At 43.1% G+C, this 18,821-nt stretch overlaps 1 protein-coding gene across 2 annotated transcripts; it reads right to left on the reverse strand.

Annotated features, from left to right (window-relative positions):
• Positions 1–401: 401 nt before the first annotated feature.
• Positions 402–16,446, reverse strand: s1pr2 (sphingosine-1-phosphate receptor 2). Of its 2 annotated transcripts, XR_015108997.1 has the most exons (3): positions 16,036–16,446; positions 3,514–3,636; positions 402–995 (listed from the first exon to the last, which is right to left on the reverse strand). XR_015108997.1 is itself a non-coding variant. In XM_086176408.1 (2 exons), the coding sequence occupies exon 1, from the start codon at positions 3,461–3,463 to the stop codon at positions 2,393–2,395; it is 1,071 nt and encodes a 356-aa protein (XP_086032534.1). In that variant the 5' UTR covers positions 3,464–3,505; the 3' UTR covers positions 402–995; positions 2,007–2,392. The 2 variants fall into 2 exon arrangements, 1 of the variants encoding a protein (XP_086032534.1); XM_086176408.1 differs by lacking the exons at positions 3,514–3,636; positions 16,036–16,446 and adding an exon at positions 2,007–3,505.
• Between the last annotated feature and the right edge of the window lie 2,375 nt (positions 16,447–18,821).

Consider the following 18,821-nt stretch of genomic DNA (forward strand, 5'->3'; position numbering starts at 1 on the left):
TAACCTCTATTGAGGTTTCTGTGCAAGCCTTGTCATTCTTTTAAATCAAATTTAAGAAGGAGCCATGACTAATGACCAAACAGCTGTCTCAGGTACAATTTCAGACTTTCATGTTGCAGCTGTAGAACTTTTCTTACTTTGGCAGGATACATTTCCATTATGTGCTCTACAAACGTCTCTGTTCGAGAATTACAGGATTGAATGGTTCAGTGATAAGTATTTTTACTTTGTTGTAAAATCAAACTAATTTTCTTGGACTGGACACGATACACATTACATACACACACACACACACACACATATATATATATATATATATATATATATATATAGTCACCATACATATATTTCAGGTCCTATAGAAAATCTCAAAGCGAGTTAGAAGTAAAACACAAGACATATCTTTTCAATATTTATTTTATAAAAAGGGAATGTAATTAACAAAATGTTTATGTACCTACATTAGTGTTTCAGATTGTACCGATTGAACACAGGCAGCGTGCTACTGGACACACAAGGCTATTGCACACAGGACATTTTTACAACACAAATCATACAAACTGTACAAAGATACATACATACATACATACATACTTACAAACATAGTTATTCATATATTTATCATAAAAAATAGTTGCAATGAACTGATAGGTACACAGATTAAAAAACCTCTCCATCTAAAAACAATGAGGGAAAGCAAACATCACTGAAGCTGCCAAAGTGCTTTTCACCATTTTTACTTGGACATCTAAATGAAAAAAAAAAAAAAAAAAAATAGAAAAATGTGTGTCAACAGTAGGAAGGCTAGTGGGACCTTGAACAACAGGAAACAATGAAAAAACTTAAACCAGGACTTCCTTCTTATGGCTGAAGGAAGTTGTGTGTTGCTGGATGTTTGAGCATGAGGATGAAGCTGACCTCCCTGGGGAGGGGAAGATCCCTCCGCGGCACCTTTGAAACCAGATCTTCTCCCAATTTGTAGGGGAGGTGTTGGTCTTTGGAAAGATGAGACACGTTTGCATCTTTAGTTGCACAGGACATATGTCTCACAAATGAAACCAAGATGTTCATGATAAATTCTTGTTCATGGTGCTTTTTGAGTTCACAGTCAGAGTGACATACCCTGTTCATCCCACTCTCTGCTTGTCAATGCTGACTAATTCTAAAAATGATGATCAATAATACTGTCAATAATGGAGCATCTGCCCCAAACACTTCATACATACATTCAGCCAATTTCCTAAAGAGGAAGGCGCAAACAGAAACAGCACATTGCTACTACGTTGCTACAACACTGTTATTTAAAGCTGCCGAACAGCTATGACAGAGTGAAATTCATCAGTGCCTAATCACTTCAAGAAATGTGCTTTCTGGTTAGGTCTTCCTCACAGCAAACTTTTAAGATACAAAAGACAACAGTTAAAGCAAGAAGAAGAGATTATGGGCACCAATGAAGTAAAGGGTGTTAATGATGGATATTGGAGTGTGAATATAATTATACATATTAGCACTAACAAATGAGCAAGAGTTTCATGCATTAAATGTAAGCAGGCTACGTATGTTTGATTTAGTTACTCAAATGATTTTAAGCAAGGTTATTTCAAGAATATATTGCCCTGGATTTATTGATGGATCTCTCATAGTAATTTGGCCATGGAGTGCAATATAATGCGAAATGTCTCCCCGTCTCCGGCTGTCTGTACTGCACATAATCCAAAATGTACGTATAGAAGTGAGTTACATGGTTAATTTTTAGCAAGAGAAAACTGTTGAAATCTACAAAGTGCAATTCTGCAAGCTTTGCATTGCTGCTGGCTTCAAAAGGAACAGGAAAACGCACCATAGATGTGATATTAGCAACGTACATATTTGTTTTTGGCTTCTAATAAAGGCTTACATGTATATGAAAAACACAAAATGACAGGTATACATATGTAAATGGTTTTTCACTCCATAGAAAACTCAGTACCCCACAAAAGCTATTTTCACATTTCCAAAATTCTCACCCAAGATTTTGTTTCTCGGTTATGATGGTTCCCACTTTTCTTTTATTCATATCCCAGCACAGGTGACCTGATTGTGAAGTCACATAATTTAGATTGCAAAATAAATCTGCGGAACATGTCAACAGAACACTGTGTCCCATCCTTTTCCATACATCTCAGACAAGGGTGAGCTGTCTTTGTCTTATCACAGCCTAGATTTGATCTCATTCACATATAAACACTTGCGCTAGACATGCACACCAACGGACACGCACGCACACACACATGCACGCACGCACGCACGCACACACACACACACACACACACACACATACACACACACACACACACACACACACACACACACACACAAACAAACACAAGGATTTTGATTTAATGCCACCACATCAGACACAAGTGGTGCAATCCTGCATGATTGGGGTGGTCTGGTGTTCGTGTTTGTTCGTGCAGTGTTCCAGAGAGCTGGAGCTCTTCAGAGGGACCAGACAGCGGTCAGCAGGTCGGCCACTGTGTAACACCCCCCAGCAACATAGCACGCGTAGAAACTCTTTTCTCATGTCTTTGCTGCGTAGCGTGTAGATCAGTGGATTAAGTGCTGAGTTCAGAGTGGCAATGCCAAAAAAGATGTTTGCTTGTGACAAGATTGGGCAGAACTGTATCCTGCAGGATGAATCTAGGAGAAGGATGGTAAAAGCAGGCAGCCAGCACATGATGAAGACCCCCAGTACGATTGTGACTGTTTTTAAAAGGGCATAGGCTGGGGAATTAGTTGCCTCCTGGTGACTAGAGCGTACAATCAAGTAGATCTTTACATAAAGGATGACAATGGAGAGTAGAATGAGGCTAAAAATGGTGACCACAAAAAGAATATACTTCTTTGAGTACAGTGGCAGTACGGCTGAGCATTCAGGGAGGTTGTTTATGCAGTTCCATCCGATGATAGGAAGTCCTCCAAGCAGGATGGAGGTAACCCAGCAAGCTCCTATAAGCAGGAACATGCGGCACGTTTTCGTGGAGCCATACACCTTGACCTTGGTGATGGCAATGTAGCGCTCGATAGCTATCGCCAGCAAGCTGAAGACTGAAGCGGCCAGGGCGATGAATGCGGTGCCCTCTCGGATGAACCAATGCACAGGCATCAATTTAAAGGTCCTTGACCCTGATAGAAAAATGTTGGCTATGTAGGCAGAGCCTGCCAGCAGATCAGAAAATGCCAAATTTCCGATGAAGAAAAACATTGCAGAATGGAACTTCTTGTTGCGGAAAACTGCAATGAGCACCAGCAGATTCTCCAGAATGATGATGGTGCATATTACTACGATGATAATATTGAGGTTGGTGAGCGCTTTTTTACCCTCAGCTTGTGTACCCAGCTCGTCCTTGGTCATGTTCTTAGCAAACGCATAGTAGGAGCGGATAAGACTACTGTTGTAGTAGTGGGAGTACTTGCTCTTCATGGTGATGCGGGGAGCAGAGCGCAGTGGCTTCACAGCAAAGATTCACTCACAGGCTTGTGTTGGGCATCTAAGCAGATAGTCATTGCCTTTGCGTAGGGACAGGAAGGAGGCCAGAGGGTGGGAGGGAAACGGCCTGTCCTACAGTCACGTCTCAGGAGCTCTATGTGGGTCACCTGCAACAAACGAAGAGACAAGAGGCTGCGTTACAGAGATGACGTTGTTCGAGAAAAGAGAAGAAACTGTGACCAGCAGACATGTGTTTTTAATAAAGCTAAACACTTGCCAAAGTCAAAATGAGTCTGACAAGAGAAGTATGTAGGCAACACCTGCTCTACAGCCTTCTTTTCTACCACCTGCTGGAGTGGCAATGGAAATAGAAATAAATATTATCCTCAGGTGTTTAAACAATGACAAAACCAGTCACTTTTATGTTAACTCTAAGACCACAAGGTGACACTGCACTGTGCCATTCTAGTACATCCTCAATTCAAGATAATTCTCCAAGTCCCGCAGCAGGAAGAATGCATTTAACTTGCATTCTAAGTTACATGGGCGGGTGAGTTTCATTCAGTAATAAATGGAATGTGACAATCCAGTGGATGACTGGATTACATGGTTGCATGTCATCATAAACAGAACTCGTCGGGGAAACGTTGCATGTACTCTGAATATTAGCATTCAAATTTTGGACAATGATCCCATACGGGATAGAAATCCTCACCAGGTGGGACAATAAATGCATTATCAGGGAAAGTATGGGCATGTAGACAAAGGGCTCCTCTCGGAAACTGAGGGGGACATTCCAGTAACCCTGTTCGAGCACTCTGCTGTCAACACAGAGCATTGTTGTGGGGGGAAAAACCATTCCACTCCAGTGAGTTATCTCTTGAAACTTCAGCATAACTTGAGGATCAGCCAGTCTCTTCGGTCGGTCCACAAACACAGCGGCCAATTTTTCTTTCATTCCGACTCCTACTTTTCCAGTACCGTGGTGCATTCAAAACCAATTTTACAAGCCATATACATATTATATATATATATGTAACACAATAATAGTTTACACATGGCTTTTGCTTTATGTGTGAAGTGTCGTATCCAATTACAGAGGTCAGAGACAGGCTCACCAGCTTTAAATCTAAGCAGAAAACCTTTGACCTAATTAGTTGCACACACTGGAAACCATTGTTGTGGGTAAAAATGACTAAGATTAGTTAAAGGGAGAAACCTGTAAACAATAAAAAAATAAAATGAAATTAACTCAAGCAATGGGGATGAAGACAGAAAGTTGGAGGCTTTGCAAATTATATTAGATGTGGGAATAGTGTCTTAAACCTGTCAAAAGTAACAGGATCCCTCTGCGGACCAACTCCGGACGAAATTCAACACCGACGCATCAATGTCTGTCTTCCAGACTACGACCGGATGGCTAAAGCAGCTCTTAGCTGGAAAGCTGTTGTGGAAACTGGACGGAGCTGAACCTCTGCTCTGTTCTGCAGGGCTTTGACTCCAGCCCAGAGAGCCTGAAGGATGGAGAGTCACAAAGCCAGACAGAGAGCATGCATGTGGAACGGCATCTGGACACAAAGGGAGGAATCTGAAACATGGCTATGATGAGTCTGCACACACATGCACACAAACACACGCACATACATGCACATGCGCGCAATTGCACATGCCATTTGATGAGTTGCGCCATTCAAAGCCTTAGATACGTATACAAGTCTTCTTTCACAGATGTTTGTGGCAGTCATGTATTAAGGCATCTTTCTACACACACGAGCAAGCTCCAAACACTGTTTGATCGGTTGCCAGAGATGACAACTGTCTCCAAGAGCTAAAACAAAGAACAATTGTCTCCTTCAGTGTGGAGCGCCGTGCCCGTCATACTTGTTAATGGGAGTGCACACTGAAATTTGTGCGCCACATCCGTATCGGTACAGAAATATATTTATTTGAGCACTCCTTTATCACCCTTGCAGTTTCCTTCATCCTTTTAGCTCCATTAATAGATGCAAATTGGAGGCTTGAGGGTGAGCACATTTGCCAGCACAGACAGCATAATAACATTAGGTCTCATTACCGCTGCCTGTCATGATTTTATTCACGGAAAGTCAGCTGATATAGTCCGACTTCTGTATCTCTGCAGTCTCCAGTCAGCCAAGATAAATTTGCACTGGGTTTTTAATCCTCTCAGCTCTGCCAGTTCTATTGTTTATATAGTCTAGGCATCTCAAGGTCCCCCTGTCACCAAGGAGTCCTTGGCATCTGTCATCGAGAGATTTCACTGTGTGCACAGACCTGAAACCTGATGGGCTGGTTTGCTGGCAGCCATGCCCCCCCCTCCTCCCCACCACCACCGCCCTGTCCCTCTACCTGCCATGTGTCATTCAGATGTTTCCATGGTGACTGGTCGACAGGAGAGCAGACTTCCTGCTATTCAACACCTCTCTTTAGAGCACCCGACAAAGTGTTGCCCCGTGTTTGACCCAGACACCAATGTAACACTATAGTACGACAGACGCAACCAAATAAAAAATACCAGGTAATTTATTTTTCTCAAATGAGCACAATGGATTGCATTGTAGTATTTAAGAAATATTCACATTTTGCTAGTTTTGACAATTTCCTGGATGTATTTTTTGTTGTGATATTTTCCACACATTTGTCTATTAGTGTCAAAACACGTAGTAACAAACTGTCCCAGTAGTTTTTTCGACTGTACCACTTGTTGAACGGCAAAATAAATATATATATACATGCAGCGAAATATTTTTGCGATGCAAGCGAGCTGACAAGGTTGCCTGTTTGGACTGAGAGAGGGTCTTTTAAAGAATGCGTTGAACATTCTGATATGAAACAAACACTTCACAGTGAAAACACCACTGCTTCTTTGCTGGTGATTTACTTAAGTTTTGTGTTTTTATCTGTATTTCTAATCATCTGCTCAGGTTTTTAGTACATGGCCCTTTTCATACATCTCATCTTGGAGCACACATGCATGGGTACGCCAACTTGCTACTCATTGCAAAATAACATGATGCTGACATAAATGTTAATCTGATATCAGTGTTTCCTCCAAATGACCAGCTTTAGAGCCTCTCTCTTGTCAAAAGACATATTTTGTCCCTAAACTCAGTAAACTTACATCCATATTTTATTTCCGACCTTTCAGTTTGATTAATTGCATCTAATGTTTTCTCAGGCACATATTTAACATTCCTATACCCTGTGGAATATTTGCAGATATATAATTTATTATAATTGAAATAAAGTCGGACATGCTGCACTCCCCTGAGTTCCATTCTATATGACATGTTTTCAGGATAATCCTGACTGTGTTTTTACCTGTATTTAAACAATCACAACCCCCTGACTTTTCTGCCTAACTTTTCTAACTCTTTCAAGAAACCTCTCTGAATTTGTTGTTTCTCAACTTCTGTCTTCACTTCCTTGAAGTAATTTTCCATCCAGTTGTAATAGCGTTTTTGCATTTTTAACAACCTCCACTACCACACCGTCCTGCAACAGTGTGTTAATGTTCTAAGTTGAATTTATTGATTTATTTGTTTGTTTGTTTGTTTTTTTCTCCAGTGTCACTTCCTTTAAGCAGTTTTCCATCCAATTGTCACTGCATTTTTGACAACCTTCTCTGTCCTGTAATAGTGTGTTTAAGATGGATTTTTTTTAAACCCCCAATCTTACACAACTCTCACCGCTATCTTTGGCAATATTGACTTTAGGTAACTCTCATCACCCTCTCTTCTCTCACTATCCAAATTCAAAAAAACAAAGCTAAATTACCAATCTTCTATTACACTTACTGGCCTCCTTATTTTTTCCCCATTTATCTATCCTCCTTAGAAAACTCCATCTTTATAGCCATCCGTCTCCTTTTTTAGCATCCGGCTTGGTTCCTCTATGAAAGTTTCAAGAATGTCTATTTATCAGATGTATAAAAGGTAACATCGGTTAAACGATTTTCCAGAGGCCCCGTGGCACGCCTAAGGCAGTAAGTCTTAAATTCAGGTAGAAAACGAGCAGGCTGAGAGGAATTGCACCGCCTAATGAGGACAGCAAGAGTGACCCGCCGACGGCTCAGCCGAGCAGGAGACAACGCCAGCGGCCATCACCTTAAAGAGTTTTAAGATGTTGACTCAGTTATCAATGACTATATATGCAACTTACGGAAAGCACTGCTGGAGTTTCAAACCACAACCACCTCACCAGTGAAACTGGGCAGAAAGGTCCCCTGAAAAAAAAAAGGGTTGATACCCGGGTGTTGTTGAATGATGAATGGAAAGGAGAAATAAATTAAAAGAAGGTGACAAAGACTAGACGGGTCGCCAGGCCTTCGGATGATCCTTATCCTCTACAATCAATGACGACAGGAAGCGCTGGATTCACACGTTCACTCAGCCAACACATCTACACATCCGCCAAATTTTCATAGCAATACTTTCATAGTTGAATTGCGCACCTCAGCTACTTGCGTACACACACACACACACACACATACACACACCCCACAGATTTCTTTGCAATCAGTAGAGTGCCAAAATTATTATCAATTCACTGCTGAAAGCTGACTCTCCTCTCCTAATCCGAGCTCCACCTCTCCATCCCGACAGTGAAGGTTTTACAAAAGCTTCAGGTATTTTTTTTTTTTTTACCCAACACCTGATAAGCCTCAATTAGCTGAGTGTCTGCTAAACGAAAACCAAAGCAAGACGGTCCTGACGCGCCACCTGTTACCTGTCACACTCTATTCAAACCCAGCCCTGCTTTCTCTGGGGAAAAACCCAAAGAACAAACAAAGAGAGCTTAGACACATCAATTTTTCATCCCCGGTTGAACAATCTAAGGAGCATCCTGTAAAACATATGAGTGCAAACATGTAGCAGCAGTGTTGGACGCAAGTTAAACAACTTGATTCTAGTTGGAAGTTTCAAGGAGTCGAGTATTTATTTAAAACACCGGACTTCTTTTTAATAAATCACAAATAGGATTAAGAGTGTTGAAGATTACAGAAAGCAAGGAATTCACAATAGTGGCCTTGTCATAAGATCCTTAGACCATTTTCCATATGATGGTAACATTTATTTTATCATTAAAATTCATATTTACTTTAGTTTCCTATGTGCTGCTTCTTTTGGTCAACTAGGAGCACATTACCTGTGGAATAACTTGACTTGATTTTCTTGACTCGTGAATCTTCTAACCAAAGCTAAAGCCAAAAATACGACACGATACTTTAAATGCCGTGATTGTCACGACAACGGTGTAAAAATAGAAAAACGGAGGCACAGACCTACACCACTGCGTTATCAACTCAAGGGATGCAATCCAACTACCTTGCAAAAGTCACACTTAAGGCAAAATGAAAGTTTCTATACACAAACAGGATATGCTCAGAGAAATACTTTTGTTTTTATAGAGCGAATGCAATTCTGCAGAATGAAAGTATGGGAGAGAAACTACAGGTTGAAGTGACGGGGAAAGTACAGGCAAAATAGTGCAACGTCATCGCAGTGTTTTATTCCCTCAAGTTTCGAAATGCTTTGACGCAGAACACAAAACCAAGCACTATTACAGTAAATCTTATGAGCTATCCCAGGAGCTCCACTTCTGAAGAAATAAACAATGAAATATGCAACCTTTTAGGGACACAGTGTGTATCTCCTCTGTTTGGGATACATTATTGGCTGCCTCCTAATATTAACAGAGACAGCGAAGCACTCTTGTACACAGTCACAAGCCACTGCACGCATGGAGCCATGAATGCAAGCCCGTTTGACTGGAGCGTCCGCGCGCAGACCAGAAAACATAGGGAAGGACTGTGTCTGCTGGCAGGTGGCTCCAGTGTCTCTCTGCCATTCTGGCCATCACTGAGCCCCGGGGGCTCTGTGTGTGGAATCTTTTCACATCAGCACAACATAACTATTGATCGTCCACGGTCAATTTCCGGGAAAGAAAGCAGTAATGTTTCCAGGAGCGCTGTAACTGAGGGACAGAGGTTTTGCATTTCTGCTGCGACATGATCGAGCTGCTGATTCTTCAAATGACCTTGGCCATAACAAGGGCAGCGATGAAGAACAGTAACTCGTTCTCTTTTAAATAAGGTCAGAATAACAGGTCCTACATCCTTTATCTATCTGCTTGATCTTAAGCTTGTCTGCCTCATAGCAGACAAGCTTCCTGATAAACCGACAGGATAAACAATAGTCATAGAGTTACTGACAGCAAAACAGTCTTTAAGCAACGCTGGAGGATCAAGTCAAAGTCACTGTATCAGCAACTCTATGGGACTAGATATAGAATTTGTCACCCATGCGTATTGCACCTCAAAAACCTCAAGACTGAACTTTCTTCTAGTTTGGGCAACATTTGGGTTAAATCCCCACAGCTGTTCCCCTTTTTACAGGCTAAAACACATGACTAAATCTGTTTGCTCTTACTTTCCAAACACTGAGGAACAGTAGCGGGATCCTAAAAAACAGTTGAGAGTAAATTCAAACTGCAGACTAGTAAACCTGCCACGCATATAGAACTTTGACAGGTGAACGTCCGTACACCAACATCCCATGCATCAGCATCTCCTGTTATTGTTTTGTGAAATAATAAATACATAGTGGTAAATGCAAAGGCACTGGATTGAAAGGAGCTAAAAAGTTCCTCTTTTTAAATTCATGGGACAGTTCCTTCTCATTTTAAGTACATCTTTTTCCTTCCATTGTACGCTCATTGAGTGATGCTTTAATAAAATTATGCATAAGCTGGGAGGGAGTGTCCCCAATACCGTGGGCTGCGTCATATAATTAGGGATTACCCTTTCGCTTGTCAAACAGTTTGACAGTTTGGGTACAGACTCCTCGGGGGGTCCAGTCTGTCAACACAGTTCAGACAGGAACAGAAAGCGGTTCTTACTTTTGTTTTGCAGTGACTTATGCTGTTCACTGTTGCCGCTTCATCTCTGCAACTTCGCAAAGCTTTATTTATAACAGATGTTCATGTGCTGTGGGGGTCTTAGTGCAGGAGTGAGGAGAGCTGGAAACAAAGAGCTGCATAAAGAAGGGCATCATGGAGCCTCAGGACTCATAACCCACATGACCGGCAGACAACCCCCACAGTCTGCCCCGCTCGGGAGTCGGGGATCTACAAAGGTGGCGCCTCAGAGACAATTACTGTAATATCTTCACTGCATGACCATTTCTGTCAACTTAGTGTTGCAGGCTTCCAAATTAATCATATTTTACAGGGCCGTATTTGCATATTTCTCCTTTAAAGCTGCTCCCTGATACTACATTATCCTCCTTCTAATGCCCCCTCCCCCCCTTATATATGTTAAACTTTAACACACATCAAAAAATAGACCACAAAGAGGTGATTAAATGCACATCAAGATGGATTTATTTAGCACACATCTGGGTCAGCCATGTTCTTACGGCCCCCGCTACAAGACTTCATTAAAAAGTGTTTTTAGGTTTGAAAAGCATCAAGGTTTTTTTCAGTAATATCTTGCAATTTTGTTAGACTTTTGACTCGAGTAAGATTGCTTTACTATTTTTTTATATATCATTTGAAACAGGACATTCTTATTTTTTTTTCAATCACACTTGTGTCAACTCTCAGGGGTAACCTTGATCTTCAGAAGGACACGTAACCGACTTTGTAGATGAGCAAGATTTTGGATGAGCATCCAACTTTGTGCTGAAAAAGCAGACAACCAGCAGACAACCGGAAAAAGAAGAGATCCTGTGTTACGCTTCACATGAAAACAACTACATAGGTGTTAACCACCATCAGCCATGTGACAAAGAAGAGATGTGGGGCCAAATTTGGCCAACCCTCGTCGGAAACCTTCCAGTGATTTTTCGTGATTCAAGTTTCAGCTGCTCTTCTCACACCTTACACTGTTCTTGTCATTACAATAGGGTTTTGAATCATGAATAGCTCTGAACCCCCTTTTTATGTCTCTTTTGTCCTGGATATCTGCTCCTATTCTACTATGTTGCCAGACCTTGAACTCCACCCCTTCTCATGTTCTTTTGGCTTGTTGGAAAAAAAACAGCTGTTGTGAGGGCACTTTTTTTGAACTTAATCATCTATTTATTTTGTTGCATGTTTCGCCAAAGGCATAAGAGATAACAACATGTGATTGTGTACGCCAGTTGTTCCACAGATGTTGGAATTCCCGGTGCATTAAGCACCGTGACAAACATTCCCGTGCCTGGATGCCAAAATCAAGGATACATATGGAGGTGAGCAGCCAATGTGCTGGCAACAAAGCAAACCATTGCAAAACAGAAAAAGATAGCATCTACGCAGAGGGACTGACTGCCTCTGCAGAAAGTATAGTGATAAGCTGATGAATTGAAAGACCTCCATCAGCTTCATGGTCCAGCATAGGAAAACAGGCCCAGAATTCTCAGGCGAACACAGATCCATTAAACCTGGGTCTGTTGTGGAAAAAAAAACATGGTTGCCGGGAGAGGGAACCTTGTTATGTCCTCATTACCCACAGTTGTTTCTCTGAATCTTTCACTATTTAAGAAATTTGGGCTTTGAAGAGCAAACTCATTCATTCATTACTTGAACCTTTTCTTGAGGTGATTTTTTTCATGAACATCTCAACTGGATGAGTTTAGCATAGAGCCAACGTTGAATTTAGTAGCCTGTGAATCTGACTCAAAGTTTTGAGGTCACTGCAAGCGGACTGTGTGGAGAGATACGGTATCGTTTTATTTCTTGGTAACCAACTCTAGGTACAGTTTTCAAAAAAACTAACCCCTTGGTTATTTTTCGCTGCGGCTTTTCAGAGTTCCATGCCAACTTTGGGAAGAGCAGCATGCCAATTTTGCACCAATAGATGGCCAGAAAGAGTAGTTGCTGTAAGCAGCTACTTGACATTGACCCAAATGAGGCCTTTGAAAACGACATGTGTGAGGAGCCATCATATTAGTCTGAAGTAAACAGTGTTCACTTCCACTCAGTCCATCTGTTCCAGTGGAGCAGTCTGACCTTTAGCATGACCCAGCATGTGTTTGACTGGAAGCTAATTTCACCATTACTTGAAATTTGGAAAAACTAAAGCTTAGGCATTTGCAGGATAAATAATCCTAATAGCTATTTCTCCCAAAAGAGGTTCTCTGAAATAGCAGTAATTTTTAAAAAACATTCTAAGTACGACTGGCAGAGACGTTATCTCCTTTTGAAAAAAAAAAAAAAAAAAAAAAAAGAAGAAAAAATTGCTTCCGCAGGCATCTTAGACCAATAAGCTCCAACTGGCTGTATGGGATGATTCAAAGTCCAAGAAAAATGTCTCAAGCTTACTTCTGGATCTGGGGAGGTGATGTGTTGAAGTAATCCTGTGGAGTTCTCCAGCTGCACAAACAAAGCTGCCAGGATAACAAAGGCTTCCAGAGGGAGAAAGAAACAGGAGGAGGTCCTCCGAAATCACAGCATCTCCGCATCTACCTGCACATGGTTGTCTCTCGACTGCAGAGCTGACAATAAGCAGAGGCAGGAAACCATGACATAACCACACCAATTAAGGCAGCTGCTGCAGTAGTCAGTTTGAAATTTTCCCTGCTCAGTTCATAAATCACACTGCAATCGCGAGAGAAGATGTCAAGTGCTGTCAGTCCCGTACAAAGCCACAGCACAAACTAGAAATCTTGAATTCACAGCGCTTGTCAATTGTCTCTAAGAGACGACGTGTTCTTTCACCGCTGTTAAACGCCCGACAGAACGCGTTCATTATCATTTTCAAACGCCGTCGGTTTACACAAGTCTGTCTGAGCTTGAAATGTGACAAGAGAAGCCATATCTCTGCTCAAGACAGCGTCAGGAAATCCTGGCATGCTGCTACAAGCATCAGGGCCTGGTCATGAGGGGGTCTTATAGTTTGTCCAAGTCCCTCAAGTGGAAAAGGAATGTAACAGGAGATGCTAATGGATTTTTCCCCATCAGGTTAAAAACCTTCCAATCCACTTTTCTCTCAATCAAATTTAAACTTGCGTAAACTTTAAAGTGCTCTGACCGCTATATCTGTATCCCTCTGCAGCTCACAGGGGTTCGAGGCTGGATATTGTTCTCTTTGTAAGCAAGGATTTTCTTAGGTGGCATCCGATTCACGACTGTTATTAAAAAAACAAATGCCCACCACACACACATCCACACCCACACACACACGCACACACATGTATTTCCCAGATTCGGGAGGCTCCCAGCTGTTGGCTGTGAGTCAGAAAGCAACTCGCTGCAAAAGCGTGTGTGTTGTGTGTTGTGACTTGTGCTCCGGCAGCTTGCGAGCAGAAGGCGCTGACATTACTCCAGCTGCCACACCCAAGGAAAGTGTTTTTCAGGCTGAGAGGGAGCACTAACCAGAACTATGAGCCTGTAGGACAGAGATGGCCGTCCGCACAATACTATTAATATCACTGAGAGAAAAGCCCTAAAGCAATTGACACAAACTTCCATTGTTCCATGTGAAACGACAGGGCTGCTCTCTTGCATTTTAAAGTTCTGTGTTGACTTCCGGTTTCACTTAACCAGGTAAAAGGCCTCTGGCAGAGCACCGCTCTGATCTCTCAGCGTTGTTAGCCCTCAAACGGAGCGAAGTGAAGTGGTTCTGCGGATAACAAAAGAGAAGACATTCTCCCAAAGGAAAAGCGTTTCTCACTGCATCCTATTACTGGGCCGCTCCCAGGACCTGAGCTGAAACCCGAGCATCCTTCAGGGACTGACGCCACCCACCCGCCGCCCATCCCTCGTCCTAACCCCCAGTGACCTGTTCCGATAAAAAAAAAGACCCGCAAATTCAGTTCCCACCGCTGAAATACCCTTAATTTATTTGTCCATCCGTGCACTTATACATCGATTTATTTGTTTAACTAATTTGTTTGTTTATAATTCTCACGCTAACCTCGGTAGTTTCCTCTCGAGGAGGATATCGCCGCAGGGCTGTAGAGGAAAACGGGGCCGCCGAGCGCAGGAAGCCGGGTCAGCGACACAAAGATCTTCTGCTCATGATGTCATTGAGCTGCAAGAGCGAGACGATGCTTCTTTACCAAAAAGAAACATATTTGAGTTTATCCTATTGAGATGAACACCAGGCGCCTGCGGACAGACTGGCAAGGGAAGACCGCGCCAAGGTGTCTTTTTGCGCGGAGAGGCCGGTGTAATGAACCGCGCCGTCACAAGAGCGGCGCAGACGGCCGTCCGGCTCGATCGTATCCTTCACGCAGCCGGAAGGAGGCCCGGCGGGGAAGCACCTGAGGCGGCAGCGCCCGTGTACACCCCAAACAAACCGAGCGGGTCTGGCACAACCGGCATGGACGAACCTGTCAATCGAGCTATCGACGCTTGATAAGTCTTGGCTAAATGGAGCCGAGGGTATTTCCTCCTCACTCCGCACTCGTGATCTTATCACACCAAGTTGTTTGCTGCTTCGAATCTAAATGACTGCGTTGCGTTTGTGTGCTTTTGAAAGTTCAGTTGCTCGCCAAACGATTTCCTCTGATGCTGCAGATAATGTCACCCCGAGCCCGTCTGTTTCCAGACAGCCTGCTAATGAACTCCACGGCGTGAAGCCTGAACCAGAACAACCACAGGACGGAGGCTGACGAATTGAGGCTTTTATCTGGGCAATAAACAAAAATTACACCACTTTATCATCTTATCTCCCTCCGTGAAGGTAATTCTCCTGCGACAGGATGCTCCACAACTGGACTGCAGACACCTCTGCTTCCCTCGGTGCAAGGGGACTATTTGCACTTTCAAGTCCGTATGACCTTTACGGCGTCGATAAGGTCATTAAGCCGCTGGGCGACAGATTGTACACACACTTCTGTGGGGATTCCTACCTCATTCACTAACATGTATTAGTCATTCAGACTGATTTTGATTCAGTCTTGGTCCCTGACTCGTGACATAATCTGCCTGATTGGTAGACCTTTGGGGATTTCTGGCCAGCGCATCTCTGAAACCAGGAGATTTGGTCCAGTGCAGTGGGGGATGAGTGGTAATGGGGGGGCTTTTGTCTTATTAATACATCCTTTCATTACAATGCCTTCGTTAGAGTGAAGGATGAACAAGCCTTAACAACATCGCGGGGGTCATGAGGTGGAGGGGGGGGACACACACAGCAGGCGTCGCAACGGAATTAAGTGCGCGTGTGTGAGAGTGTGTGTGTGTGTGTGTGTGGTTACACCACACATTATGCAGCAGATTGCATGCACACTACTGTTAATGCGTGCGTGAGAGACAGAGAGTGGTGTGTGTGTGCGTTAATTTTTAACACCACAATGTTATTCATTAAAACACACAATGTGGATGAGACGCGCCAGCAGCGGTTCAGACTTGTGCCAAGTATACACGCTGCCCGCACCCCAGATGTGTTTGCGGCACATTTCAAATAAATAATTAGAATAAAGACCTCTAATGCGACAAAAAGAGACCTCGTGGCGTGTCGACGCAGAAATGTGCGGTTTAAAAAGTTCTGCGTAAAAATGTGACTTCGCGATTACATCTATTGTTAAGCGCGGTGTTTTGGAGAAGTTGCCATTACTCACCCCATGGGAGAAATTATTAAAAATAAAAGGTGAAAATGAACAACGGTGGAGCAGCGAGGAGGCGCCGTGGTTCGCGTCCCGGCGTCCTCACATGTGGCCGGATCGCTCGACGAATACCGCGCCCGGTGTCCGGCGCTCCGGCGCTCCGGTCGGCGGACGAACGGCGGCGATCAAAAGTTGTGCGGCGGCACTTCTGGTCCGGACTCGGGTAAATCCATACCGGTCCGAAGGGCCACGGTTAAACCCGGACAAAAGACCCGCGCAGAGTCGGTGGAGGGAGAAAACAAAACAAACCAAAAAAAGAAAGGGGAAGCGTGATGAGACTCTGGGCTTGTTTTGTGATCTCACTCTCCCTCCTGTGGCTCCGATTGTCCCGCCTGTCTGTGCGGGCTGCTCGGCTCGGGAGCGCGGCGCGCATGCACAACCACACACCCCCACACATGCACACGCACAAAAATGCGTGTGTGTATGTGTGTGTGTTTGTGCAGCCGTGGCCGCAAAGAGCGGGTGTCAGCGCGCAGAGATGATGATGATGATGGAGATGACGATGACGAAGAGGAAGATATTGGGTTTATGGAAAGCAATTAATACGGAAAAAAATAGTATTTCTGGACCCCGTGTTTCCGCGCGCAAATGAAGTCCAGATGTTCCTCCTCCTCACTTCCTCTCCACCGGCAGAGCAGCAGGAACCGGAGTCCACGCTTGTAGTGCCTTTGTCGGTGGCCAGATGGACTGAACTCCGGAGGAAGGAGGAACAATCAAACATCTGCATGAGAGCCTGCAGCGCTCCTTTGCTTTGGATAGATAGATAGATAGATAGATAGATAGATAGATAGATAGATAGATAGATAGATAGATAGATAGATAGATAGATAGATAGATAGATAGATAGATAGATATAGGAATTTCGAATTCCGAAGCCATAATCAGTAATATTAAAATAATAAAAGGCTTGCAATATTTTAGTCGATTTGTGATGAATCCAGAATGTATGACATTTTTGTTTTTGTAATTGCATTACAGAAGATAAAGAACTTTTTCCACAACATTATATTATATATTACATTATATATTATAATTTTCTGAGACAGCCTTGTATATATATATATATATATATACATATATATATGAATTACACACACACATATATATAATATGTGCTATAGTACAACTAAAGTCAATATATCCTTAATGACCACTTCACCCAAATCAATCTGTAGAATAGATAGATAGATAGATAGATAGATAGATAGATAGATAGATAGATAGATAGATAGATAGATAGATAGATAGATAGATAGATAGATAGATAGATAGATAGATAGATAGATAGATAGATAGATAGATAGATAGATGGATAGATAGATAGATAGATAAGCCAAGAAAGCAAGAATTAAGTCCTCTGTTGCTCTCTGTGGCAACAGGACTCGTGGAAAAGGGGAGGCTGTGTCTCCAGTGTGTTTCGTCATCCTGCCAGCATTTCTGCTCTTATGTGTGTGTGTGTGTGTTTGTCCGGGAGACCAAAGCTGAGTAGATGAATTTCTCATTGCATGTCTCTCAGCCGCAATTTCCACTTTTGCCCATCGGGCACTAGTATGGGTGCGATAAAGAGGGTGAGGTCATGGTAAGTCAGGATTTGTTAGTCATCTGCCCCGCTGTTGCCCAAAGAGTAGGGCAGGTGCTGGTTCCTGTAAGAATAAACCTCCCGCCATCCCCAAAGGAGGTAATAATGTTTTCATAATCATCACACTGAGATCTAAAATCATCCCAAGTGGCGATGACATCATGAAGCGCCGTATCTGTGAGGCCTTTGAATAGTCTTTTTTGTTTTTTTTTTCACTGCAGCTTATTTTGTTACATATGGAAGCAATGGTTTTTGTGCTAAGGCTGCGTGTTTAAGTATGAAAACCAATCATCTCAGCCGGGTTTATATATCATTAGGGATTTTCAATTCACACCTGAACCCTAAATGACAGAGTGACTGCAAAAGGAACGACAGATGATTGTTTGCGCTCCTGTAAAAAGCATTCGTTTGAACTTCATGCTAAACTCATACCTGCTCTAAATGACATCAGAGCACCAACACCAGGAAACCGTCCATTTCTGGGAAACTCAAAAGTCTAATGAGTCTTGATTTATTTCAACGGCTATGACTTATGCTGTGTCTGCTGGTTAACTGAGGCAGAAAAGATCTAGATTTTGCAATCCTTTCTCGTGGCACTCATCTGTGCCGCCCCCGCAGGATCTGGTATGTGGAAAGCAGTCGTTCTAAGAGAGAAGACAGAAAAAAAAATGCAGTTTTTTTCTTTTTGTGTGTGTGTGGGGGGGGATCTGCATCTTTGCTTTCTGTTTACAAAATCATACAAAAGCTGGCAGTTAAGGACATGAATTGCACCTCCTTGTTTTTACTTTTCACACACTCAGCAGTCAGGTTGAAATAAAAGGCGGCGTGTGGAGGGACGGGGATGTGGCGCAGACAGTCTTTATGGACTAAGTGCTCACTGTCAATGGTTTATGATGGGACACTTTCAGAAGCTGCTTCGCCGGAGCTGCCCCACTGCTGTGTCTCCCACTAAGTTTAAGGGAGGGGTCAAGAGCCCTGACCTCACTTCCTGTTGGGGCTCCTCACAAGCATTCCATTGTCTGTGAGAATGTGCACGGGCTCGGGGGACTCTGCACATCTGGCAGCTGTTATTAGCAACCTCCGTACTCGCCCCTCACCCCCTAAGGAAGATTACTTCATGTGCTAGTTGATGTACACCTCAAACGGCACCTCAAAATAAACT

The sequence above is a fragment of the Fistularia commersonii genome, chromosome 28 (genome assembly GCF_037954325.1).
Source record: "Fistularia commersonii isolate RoL2024-O1a breed Wild chromosome 28, RoL_Fcom_v1.0, whole genome shotgun sequence".
NCBI lineage: Eukaryota > Metazoa > Chordata > Actinopteri > Syngnathiformes > Fistulariidae > Fistularia > Fistularia commersonii.